Source organism: Diadema setosum, chromosome 15 (assembly GCF_964275005.1).
Source record: "Diadema setosum chromosome 15, eeDiaSeto1, whole genome shotgun sequence".
Classification (NCBI taxonomy): Eukaryota; Metazoa; Echinodermata; class Echinoidea; order Diadematoida; family Diadematidae; genus Diadema; species Diadema setosum.
Window position 1 is genome coordinate 16016908 of NC_092699.1, and position 12336 is coordinate 16029243.

General features: G+C 38.7%; 1 protein-coding gene across 1 annotated transcript in view; it reads left to right on the forward strand.

Moving 5' to 3' along the window:
- The window catches only part of LOC140238434 (ubiquitin conjugation factor E4 B-like), a 43483-nt gene extending 33638 nt beyond the window's left edge, over positions 1–9845 (forward strand). The window contains exons 23-27 of the mRNA XM_072318340.1: positions 1748–1882; positions 4979–5170; positions 5586–5760; positions 7287–7433; positions 8508–9845. Of these exons, the coding sequence (XP_072174441.1) occupies positions 1748–1882; positions 4979–5170; positions 5586–5760; positions 7287–7433; positions 8508–8563 (705 nt within the window). The 3' untranslated portion in view covers positions 8564–9845. The remainder of the gene's footprint in view (positions 1–1747; positions 1883–4978; positions 5171–5585; positions 5761–7286; positions 7434–8507) is intronic.
- The last annotated feature ends 2491 nt before the right edge of the window (positions 9846–12336 follow it).

Below are 12336 nucleotides of genomic sequence, written 5' to 3' on the forward strand. Positions count from 1 at the left end.
CAGGGTATCAGCAACAAAGGGAGATCTTCAAACGAAGCACTTTTCTTTTTAATAGTCATTCAAGTGTATTGTTTTGGCGGTGTAATGCTGAGCAGTGAAAGAATTTGATAATGTGTGCCCGAATTGATGTGGAAAGCTAGTGTGCGTACACATCGCATATGGCAGCAACGCAGCAGCCCATGCGCTCACATTGGTGACAAATTTATGTGATAATGGCTAGTGCACTAGAAATCATAACATTATCTTGGGCATTGTGACACTGACAGAAATATTGTGCGAACAACTAGTGTGCATGTTATTTTCTGTGTATTACCACCATTACCTTTATGACGTTATGTTGGCAGTGTGACCTTGCCTTCAGTTACTACCAGTGGGAACTTAGTTGTGTACAGTGACAATGGCATTTCAAAATGATTATGTCTGCAAAGGTTTATTGTTAAATGCTCACAAAGCATTGCAAATTTACCAGGTTGCTTTATTGTTCCCCGTAAATTGCATATTTTACTCTGCATCTTCAAAAAATTGTCATGAGAAAGTAAAATATATTGCCTTAAAATGGTTCAAAAGGATAATTAGCTAACTTTAATAATGGAAGTTTGAAGTCATATCTTTCTGCATGTAAAATGTATGTAAAATATTTACCATGGAGATGTGTGGAAAAGGTGAAGATATTAAGTGATGTTAATTTGCCTGATTATTTACATTCTTTTTGCCTTGTCAAATAGCAGTTCAGCTATTTGAGATCTAGTGTTCACAGAATCGTCACCCCTCTTCTTGTTGATCTCTAAGAATAATATACGTGAAGTGGTAAAAAGAAGTGATTCAAATTGCTGGTCGTCATTCATGTCAAAGTAATTGATCAGTCTGAGATGTATCTTTTTGTCAGTCTTGATACACCAGCAATACAGTATGTCCCCCCCCAAAAAAAAAAAAAAAAATAAATAAATAAAAAGAATAAAGAAGAAAAAAAAAGAAAGAATACAATCGGATTTTCACTTTGATAACTTCCAATATGGTTAAACTGTCTTAGTGCTATCTCGGAGTCTTAAAATATAACGTCTTAGCTACATTTCGCAGAAAACCTCATTCAATTTGGTTAAGTGGTCACAGAGAAATGTGGATCGTTGTAAAGCATATCATGGGTCTGATTCTTCCAAGTTTAGCACTTGGATGCTCTTGGCAATGCATATCAATGGGTGAACACAATGGGCAGAACTTGGAGGGAAGGGATTCCTGACATGCTCCACAGAAAAATCCTCATTTCTCTTTAACCACTGAAGCATATCGGATGTAGTTTTCTGTAAGATGTGGGTATTAAGTTATACAATGTAGTTTCATATCCTGAAATTATATTTCGATTGACTCACTGTTTTGAAAGTTATCGTTGTGGAGGGTCCTGTTCTGATTTTTTTTTTTTTCGGGGGGGGGGGGGGGGAGGACATACAATATTCTTCCTGGTGTTGAAAAAAAAAAAGAAGAAAAAAACATGAACAAAACTGAAATGCTATAAATATGTGATGTGATTAAGAATATTGTTTTATTTTGGATGTAAATCCTCTTAGTAATTTTGAGATTGGTTTATGTGGGATGCAATTATAATATGTATGATATCTGAATCAACCTCCCCCCCCCCCCGACCCTCCTCAAAAAAGAAATGCCCAGAAAACAAGCCAAAAAAGAAATTAACAGGTAAGAAAAGGTATGTACGAGTAATATCCAACGAGTGATTACCTTGTGTCCCCTACAGGAAGAGCAGCAGTCGCGGTCCCGCCAGCTGTCCTCAGACCAGCGCCAGTGCCGATCCTACCTCACTCTGGCCAACGAAACGCTGGAGATGTTCAACTACCTGACCGTTCACATCAAGAAACCATTCCTCAGACCCGTGAGTGGACAAATCTCACGTTCATTCATGTTCACATCTCTACCCCCCCCCCACCACTCAGACAATGAGTAATGAGTATGAGGATTACATGAATTCAATATGCTGTGCTATGTTAAATTTATAGCAGGAATATGGGTTCTTATTGTCATTTACTTGTGTTGTTTTGGAAGCAGATATAGCGCATAACTTTCCTTCACCCTATAAAAATGGGGAATTTAGCCCCTCTATATTAATTTCAGGATTATTTGGAAATGCGAAAAGATCATGCGATACCCCTTATTGTCTTTTGTCTTTAGAGTCCATCACAACCTTTGGTACTTAAAGGAGACCTCCGGATGATTTTCAAATTTTTACATTTGAACATATATAAATTAGTTATACTGGGTACAGAGTTTCAGGATTTATAATGATTGGGATGAAAAATAAGAATGTTTTCGAAGTTTATAACAAATTGCAATGAACAAGGATGATGACATGGCAGCCTCACCATAAGAATGCATGAGATGTGGCTCAAGGAAGCAGCACAAAAGAAGAAGGCATGCATAGATTACACACAGGTTAGCTTGCAAGCATGCGGTATTGTAATGGAATGACACTGCTACATATCTGAGATATGTGAGGCTCCTATGTCATCATTTTTGTTCAGTGTAATTTGTTTAACCCTAAAAAGACTGGGCTATTTTGGTAGCTCGAAAGACGGGGGGGGGGGGGGGGGGCCCCCCTTCAGATCTCGGCTGTGGATCGCACGATCGCCGCGAAAATTTGCACAATGGTAGTGTGCGATGTAATCTACAAGATCGTATATTTAAATTTTCCAAAATAGTCTTCTTTTATTTTATTTTGATTAATTATGCTAATTTATGCGAGAAATCGGACTCTTTGATCTAAATCAGTAAATAAAGCTCCAAAAGTGCTCATTTTTGGTCTAATTACTCTTTGTGGCATTCTTAGCAAATGCACTTGAAAAAAAATTCGGTATCAAAATCAATTTCTTATTTATTTTATTGTTTCATGAATTATGTATTTCTTTGTTTTTTTGACCCTTTGTTTCTGTTGTTTTTTTTTAACAAACTTTGTGGCAGACACTTTTTGAAGCATAATACTCCTAAAACAAATTAATTTTAGCCATTGAGAGTAAAAATAAGCATATTTATGTGAATTATGTGAAAAAAATCAATTTGCATTGACTTTGTACACAAAATCACATTTTTGAGCCATTTTCGGCCTCACATGCATGTACAAAATGTTACGTAACTTCTGAACCGTACCCCCGGGCGTCACAAATTTGGTGTCAAAATGTGCAGGAAACTTGAAAGAAAAAAGTCATAAAGCATCGCGGCGAGAGCATTGCGTGTTGCAGAGTAATCACGCGAAATGTCGAGGGGGGGGGGCCTTTTAGGCCCCCCCCCCAGTCTTTTTAGGGTTAAGGTTTTTGAAAGTACTGTTTCTCTGCTCAAGAACCACAATAAATTCTACAAATCTATACATCAAGCTGTTGATTTATGTACTACATGATGTGAAATTATGAAAATCGTCCGGAATGCCCCTTTACTATATATGAACCACAAATTACATTGAAAATTCACATCACACTACAATTTTGCATATTTTCTATTCATTTTTGTACAAAAGATAGCAGTGAACTGGAAGAACTTAATATATTGCTTTTAAGAATTGCAAAATTTTGCTTTTCCAGTAAGATGAGCCACAATATGATAGGAGTGACTTGTATAAATCATACACTGTATAGTGAAAACACAAAGATACAAAAATGTGAGAAAAAGAAACAAAATGAATAAATGAAGCGTAGTCAAAATTAATCCCTGCTAATTTATGTTCAGTTTCAGAATATCTGTACTGATAATACCTATGAGTCACACTAGCTATCATTGTAAATTACATCAAATTAAGTTTGAGCTGAATTGGCTGATAAAAAAGAGTACAGTGAGATTTGATGGCACTTTTTGTCCCCGCCGAACGAGTTCGAGCAGGGGACTATGAAACGGGCTCCGTACGTGTGTGTGTCCGTGTGTCCGTCCGTGTGTCCGTCCGTGCGTCCGTGTGTGATCAAAATGTTCAAAATGCTACTCCTTCGCCATTTCTAACCCGATTTTGATTCTGTTTGCTTTATATGATAGCACTACATGAGAGCTTTGAAACTTGTATACAGAATTTCAGTTGTGACCTTTGACCTTGACCTTTGACCTATATTGTACATTTTGCTTCAAAATGCTACTCCTTCGCCATTTCTAACCCGATTTTGATTCCGTTTGCTTTATGTGATGGCACTAGGTGAGGGCTTCAAAACTTCTACGCAGAATTTTGACCTTTGACTTCTTTGACCTTTGACCTTGATTTTTGACCTATATTGTACATTGCCTACAAAATGCTACTCCTTCGCCATTTCTAACCCGATTTCGATTCCGTTTGCTTTATGTGATGGCACTAGGTGAGGGCTTCAAAACTTCTGCGCAGAATTTTGACCTTTGACTTCTTTGACCTTTGACCTTGATTTTTGACCTATATTGTACATTTTGCTACAAAATGCTACTCCCTCGCCATTTGTAACCCGATTTCAATTCCGTTTGCTTTAAGTGATGGCACTAGGTGAGGGCTTCAAAACTTCTACACAGAATTTTGACCTTTGACTTCTTTGACCTTTGACCTTGATTTTTGACCTGTATTGTACATTTTGCTACCAAATGCTACTCCTTCGCCATTTCTAACCCGATTTCGATTCTGTTTCCTTTATGTGATGGCACTAGGTGAGGGCTTCAAAACTTCTACACAGAATTTTGACCTTTGACTTCTTTGACCTTTGACCTTGATTTTTTTACCTATATTGTACATTGGCTACAAAATGCTACTCCTTCGCCATTTCTAACCCGATTTCGATTCCGTTTGCTTTATGTGATGGCACTAGGTGAGGGCTTCAAAACTTCTACATAGAATTTTGACCTTTGACTTCTTTGACCTTTGACCTTGATCTTTTTACCTATATTGTACATTTTGCTACTAAATGCTACTTCCGGCGGGGACATATATTACGCACCGCGTGATTTCTACTTTTCCTTGTTTTGTGTAACCCCCATCCAGGAGCTGTGCAGCCGTCTTGCCGTTATGCTGAACTCCAACCTCCAGCAGCTGTGCGGGCCCCGTTGCAACGACCTGCGGGTGGAGAATCGGGAGAAGTACGGCTTTGAGCCGCGCAAGATGCTTGACCAGCTGACCACCATATACCTCAATCTGGACAGCCAGGAACTGGCCGAGGGGATAGCCTCAGATGAGGTGAGAACACAGAGATTTTCGACTTTCCAGTGATGGTGATCGTTCTGATGGTGATGACGACGATGATGATGATGATGATGACAATGACAACAACGATTAATCAGACAATGATAATGGGATGACAGGATTTTCGTTCTGTTATTTTTTTTTTTCATGACAATAAGTGATGACTAAGGACCTTCTTCTCATTTGTAACTCTGAGTAACTGTCCACTGTCTTGTCAATTTGCCAATTGATTTTGCTGTTCTATTGTGTCACCCCACCTTGCTTTTAACCTGTTGAGGACGAGTCCCGAGTATACTCAGGCAAGTGTGTATGGGAAATGCGTGTAATAGCAAAATCAGTCTGTCTTCAACAGGTTAATGGGAAAATGTTCTTCGGTCAAGAAGTGTGAAATTTGTGCTTGCCTACACAGCGATCGTTCTGCCAGGACATCTTTGCTGAGGCGATCCGCATCATGAACCGCAGCAAGATCAAGAGCTCCAACCAAATCCAGCAGTTCGCCAATCTCTCCCAGAGGGCACAGAAGATTTCAGAGCTCAACCGGCAAAAGGACATTGACCTCGAGGATGCCCCAGATGAGTTCAAAGGTCAGTGCTCTATTTCCTGCCATTCAATATCCAGAAGTATACTGTAAAACAAGATATTCTTTTGCGGCATAGAATTTTCACGAATTGGAGTCGACGACCTTTTTCGTGGCATGAAATTTTCGCAAGTTGCCACTAACATTCAGTGCATACAGTTTATTGTAGACAAGAACTTTCACATGCATTTTAATTTCACAAATCTTGGCTCTCATGAAATTCGCAAAATTAAAATGCACACGAACATTCCTAATTTTACAGTACATATGTAGATAACATAAACGTAGCATGCAAACGCACAAGGTAGTGTAATACAAAAGCCCTTCAAAGTATAAGTATACAGAAGTGTACTGTAAAACAATTTTTTTTTGCGGCATAGAATTTTCACATATTGGAGCCGACGGCCTTTTTTGTGGCATGAAATTTTTGCGAGTTGCCACTAACATTCAGTGCATACCGTGTAGACAAGAACTTTCATGTGCATTTTAATTTTGCAAATCTTGGCTCTCGCAAAATTCGTGAAATTAAAACTGCACTCGAACATTCCTCATTTTGCAGTATGGAGATAAAAGAAACGTACCGTGCAAACGCACCACAAGGACGTCTAATACAAAAGCCCCTTCGATTCTTAATGCTACCACAAGCCATTTTATGTGGTGAAACATTTGCAGGTGCTTTTGTGCTTCAGTTAATTCAGTTTGATGCAATTCTTACCTGACACCGGCATCACCACTAAGAAATTTAGTAGTGCAAGGTTCACACTGACAAGATAACATTACATATGCTGTTTCTGTCTTCAGTATGATATTTCGCAAATTGGGACTTGCACTAAGTTTTGTAAATGGTTGAATTTTCAATGCAGAACCGCATTGTGTGAATTAAAAATAAGTATGATCAATATTTGAGATAAAAGTTATTATGAAACACCACAGAAATTTTAAAAAGTGCATTTGTGTGAGTACAGGAGGCAGTATTTTTCGCAAGTTGTAAATTTCCCAAATATCAAGCAACTTGCAAAATTCTCTACATTAAAAACACCACGAAGTATACTGTGAATGTAGTACGGAGTGTATTGGAAGAAACTTCCGTCTACTCCACAGCAACTGTGAAATATTCAAAGTGATAATAATGTTTATTGGGGTTTGTCTTAAAGGTACTTTTTACCTTTGGGAGCAGTGATTTAAAAAGATTTCAAGATATCACATTTGATGCATATGTGTAGGTCTGTTGTATCACGAAACATTCTACCGTATAAATTTTTTGCTATAAAGTCTTAAGTATTAAGAGATATCAGTATTTTTCTCAGTAAACCATAACTGTAGATGGTTTAATCTGGAAACACTTTGATTATACCCATTGTTCACATTTTGTGTATTTAACAATACTTACAATTGGTTATACAGATTAAAATTTTTACAATGGTTGTTCTCTCTCTAACGCTCATTTTAGAATTATTTTGAAGCACAAATGCTGGGTTTTTTGTTTCATCTGCAAATGGTAAATTATGCCTTAATCATGCCCTCATTTCCTAGATCCCCTCATGGCCACGCTAATGTCAGATCCCGTGATGCTGCCCTCGGGCAACGTGATGGATCGTGCCATTATAGAACGCCACCTCCTCAACTCCCAGACGGACCCCTTCAATCGGCGGCCGCTCAGCAGCGACATGCTGCAGCCAGGTACTCCACCCAAATCTCTTCTTTCACATCTCAATCGTTCACTCTCGTTATTGCTCTCCTTCGTTTCTCCATGGTATTTTCAGTGTGCGTGATCACGTAAATGCAAATCGGAACACTGTGCCAAGTAAAACTTGTCTTCCTTATGTTTGTCCTGTGTTGATGAGGTGTTTTGAATTTGCCTGCAATGCTCAAATGCCTAATCTCTTGCATGCTTGATTGCATCTACACGTGAAAGCTTATTTTCTGAGAAGTTTGCTCTATTGTGACTGCCTTTCCTGCAGATTGCTTACTTTGAAAGTAGTTTTGGACAGGCTGTATACATACTATCACCTGAAAGCTAAAAATCTTTAAAATTCCAACATACCACAATAAGAGAACCGATGTTGTGAGATTCTGTCTGACTTTGTCGGTGACAGTAGCAAATGGCACTAGTTAATTGCTCCTCTGCCCTCTGCCTATACCTCTGCACAGTGTATGAGAGGTTGTTTGAGTCTGTGTAAAGCAGTCAAAGTGTTTGTCATGTTGTCGCCTCTGACAACCAGAGTAGAGTCTCAGATTCCCTCTGAAGTTGAAGTTGAAGTTTATCAAATTATTATGTACAAAATAGAATAATTTCAAATACAATTTTATGTATAACACAAATTTATGCAAGATATCAGCATATCAAATACAATTTGCATGAAAGTGTCTTATGAATAATCTACATACAAATGTAAATCTACAGCCACTGCCTGATGCAAATAATCATACAAAGGATACATATAATATACTAAAACAAACAAAATAATAAAGTGTACAGTAACTAATGAAAAAAGGACATTATTACTTTACAAAACCTTGAGATATTTGACAAAGTTTTTTAGTGGAATTAAACAATTGATTGTATTTAAATGTGCTAGGATATTTCCTATAATACTTCTTGAGAAATGTTTTTCGTTTTGTCTTTAAGAAGGGACATACAAACAAAAATAATGGAATTCATCACCAATATCATTTTTAGAACGAGTACACAGAAGTTCAATTCAGTTCTCATAATTTGTTGAATTTTCTCCATCTTCTCCGTCTCTCACACAGCCACAGAGCTGAAGAAGAGGATAGAGGATTGGATTCTATCCAAGAAGCAGAAATGATGTCGCCAGGGGGCGGGGCGGGGCGGGGCTCGGGTCTCGACGGCACTTCCGCCATCTTTGGCAGCCGCAGCCTCGGGTGCCAGTCTTCATTTCAGACCCGTTCAATTTGAAAGTGCTGGAGACACGGCCATCTCTATGCAGTAGTGCAATTTGACTTGTCGCCAAAACCGTGCAGAGTAGTTATCATGAGCTGTAGGTAGACACAATGTACTTGTAGCCTGCTTTTAAATGCAAAGTGACATAATACGATAGGAATTTGTATCTACTAGTATAATTATATCTACAATGTGTGTCCTTATATCCTGTATGTATTTAAATGAGAGAGGGGAGACTTTCTGGAGTTGCTGAAAGAAAGCTGCGTTTCTATGACCTGCCATGGCTATCAATCAAGCTTAGAGGAGAATTCAAGATGCTGTGGTTTTCAGCTTCCCTCTGGGCTTGACTGTAAAGAAATAGATGGAAAAAGTAGATAAAGTTGTCTGTGGTTTCATTCACATGCATGGTACTGTGTAATCACTAAAGGCACTGTCTTGTTGTCGAGTAACTCTGTGTGGGGTATTAAGGATTTCCATTCATTCAATCAGCCATGTGTGAGTCAAAAACTTTGCTGTTGAGAAAAGTGCATCACCCAACAGGAAATTGGAGTCTTTACTATCCGTTTGACTTTGGTTTGAAGAATTTTTGTCTGCATTAAAGGGAAAAAGTGTATTTATTTACTGAAACTATCCATATCATTCAATTTATATCACCAAGTATTCCCCTTCTGAGTGAAGTCGTGTAATGTGAGAACAATCTACTCTCCTTGTTACAACTGTAACAGTGGAAATTTTCATGCAGGTAATTTTTTTTTTTTTTTTTGCACTCAGCTGGTTAAGATAGATTTTGCATGTTTTCAATTCGGTATAAAAAGTATAAAATACAACAAGCACAAAATTTGGATGTTTTGTTTTTCACTCTTTCATGATAAGGCGCAAAATGTGCGAAATGTACAGAAACTTACACTTTTACAGTTCTGCCGAGGGAAAGGAATCAAACAGATAACCAAAGAAATTCTTTGCTGGATATTCCTTAGGATTCAAACTGTCTGATAATCCACCAGGCTCATGGCTGTTTAGGGCAAGCCTGTGTTCTCTCCAATTTTGTTTGATGGTTTTAACCTTTCATGTTTAAATTAGACTTTAGATCAGCATGTCCTTGGGTTTTGTCTGTTAACCCTAACCAGGCCGGGCTTTTTGGCCTGTTCTGTGGCCGGGGTAGGGTTGATTCAAATCCCCCCCCCCCCCCCCCCGCGAGATCTCGGCCGTCGATCGCGCAATTGCCCTGAAAATTGGCAAGTGCATTACTTGTTGCGTACTCTACCAAACTATAAAAGAAAAAAAAGTGAATTTTTCATTTTTTATATTTTATATTTATGCGTGAATATCGTGAAATATGCGTGAAATCATAAATTTTGCTCTAATTAAAAAAATAAAGCTAAATCTGGTATCAAAGTTAATTTCTCATGTATTCTATTGTTTTATGAATTTCTTATGTATTTCTTTGTTGTTTGACTTTTTTTTTCTTTTTTTTCCACAAAATTTATTACAGACCCTATTTTAATCATAATTATGCTAAAATTATTTGATTTTAGCCATTGAAAGTGAAAATAATCATATCTTTTTGAATGAGTTGAGAAAACTCTGTTTGCATAGACTTTGTACACAAAATCACGTTTTTGAGCCATTTTCGGTCAGACAAGCATGTACAAAAAGTCGTGCAGCGTCGTAACGGTATGTCCGATTTTCGCGAAAATGGTGTCATAAGATTTGCAAGACTTGAAAGTAAGAAGTCAGCAAGTGGCCCAGTCAAAAAATCTCGCGCAGCAGAATGGTCGCAAAAAATGTCGAGGGGGGTTGATTCAACCCCCCGGCCCTTTTAGGGTTAAAGCAGGCGAATGTGTCTCACAATTCTCTCTCAGCTGGGAAGTAGAATTCATGTTACCACTGTAGGATTTTTTTTTTGTAGTTCTGGCTCAGAATGAAAAGGCCAGAAGACACAAATGAGATAATGACTGTCCGTCAAAGTTTTCACATCGATCAGATGATGATGAGAGTTGTGAGGAATGTCCCTTGTAAAGAAAGCCCTCAGCAGTGATTATTACTGCCTTTTAAGCACAGACTCGTCCTACTGTACCACTTAAAACCCCTCCCTTACTACCCCCACCTGTTCCCATTTTACTCCCCTCCCGCTCCCCCTCCCTCCCCATGACACACCCGGAATGAATTGCTTTTATGTATACCACAGAAACTCATCAGTAATGCTGATTATAAAGGAGGTATGATGGCCACCTTTGGTGTCTGTTTATGATCCGTACATGTTTCATCAACCACTGCCTACGTGTTGAATGAGGAGGATGTGATGGTTGCAGTTTAGATGTACCGTAGGAAGATAGCATGCTCAGAAGCACAGGCAAACAACCAAGCTGCAACAAGAAGGCATTTATCATGAAGTCGGAACAGTATTTTGATATTTATTTGTATAATTCTATAATGACGCATTGCCGAGGTTTGCTCATGATTTGTACAGATGTTTAATGGTATATAGAGTATGAGAATTTCTTCCTAGGTGTCTGAGTTCTTTTGTTGTATGAGGAGGGTGAAATTGCCCCACTGTAAAGACTAGCACATTGTTTCTCACTTTATACTGAGCTGAGAACCGAGTTCTGCTGCCATGCGGCGCTCTTCCAACCCCAGATTGTGGAATATTCAAACGATGGTGAGTAAGATACAGAGGCACTTGCTCAAGACTGCAGCCATGCTTTGCTTTATGGACGACACTGGGCTGTTCAGACAGACCGTATGCCACCGAGACGACACGATTCCAGCCGTAAGGATCCTAGACGGAGCATGTGCGCTTTGCAGGCAAATTATGTTAATGAGAGTAATGTCATTTCTCCTTGGATGACCTGTAACCAACTAAATGTCCACATCAGGATCTTTGATGGACCTCCTCAAACAACCAATAACAAACGAACAAACTTTGTAGAATCTTGCAGATCTATTAACCAGGTGTTAGTTGTTGATAATCTCGTAGATGGCATTTGTCAGATCAAAAATGACTGAAGTTGTGTGTTGTACAGTTATCAAAAGATATGGTTGTCTTACGTTACAATATGCTATAGTGTATTAGTCAATGTTTGTATGATACATAACTGTTTCATTTGAACAGCAGAGCTATACTATTCTTTCTGAAGATATGGTGCAAAAGCAGATCATCATTATAGTATTTATAGTGTCGCCACTTTGTTCAGTGTGTGTTGCTTGTGGCCAGGCTTGATGTAGTTCAGCAAAGAGCGTGTTTTGCCCGAATGGGTAGCAGTGATGATGTAATGTTGATATTTCTTAGCGGTGGCTGTCTGGCCGCCATTTTTATGCACCCGCTTCAGAGTTGCCCCTTGCATGACTCAGGCGGATGGGAGCAACTCTACAAATTTTGTTTTATCTGTCTGTTTATGTGGATCAGAACGTCGCTGGGGCAACAAGACCTCATATCTACAAAATGTCAAATGTTCAGGAGAGCAAAAAAAGAAACCAAAAACATGGCAGCCAAAGCACTGTACCAAATGGGATAGCCTTTCCTTTGACATGCTGTGTTGGCTTCATTTTTTGGGTAAGACAGCTGGGATTTGGACAAGACATCGCTTAACTGATTATCTGACCATTAGTCCAAAAAAGTCATTTTCACCAAAATTTGAGGTTCAGGGTCTTGTCACCCCAGCAACGATAAGCATACAA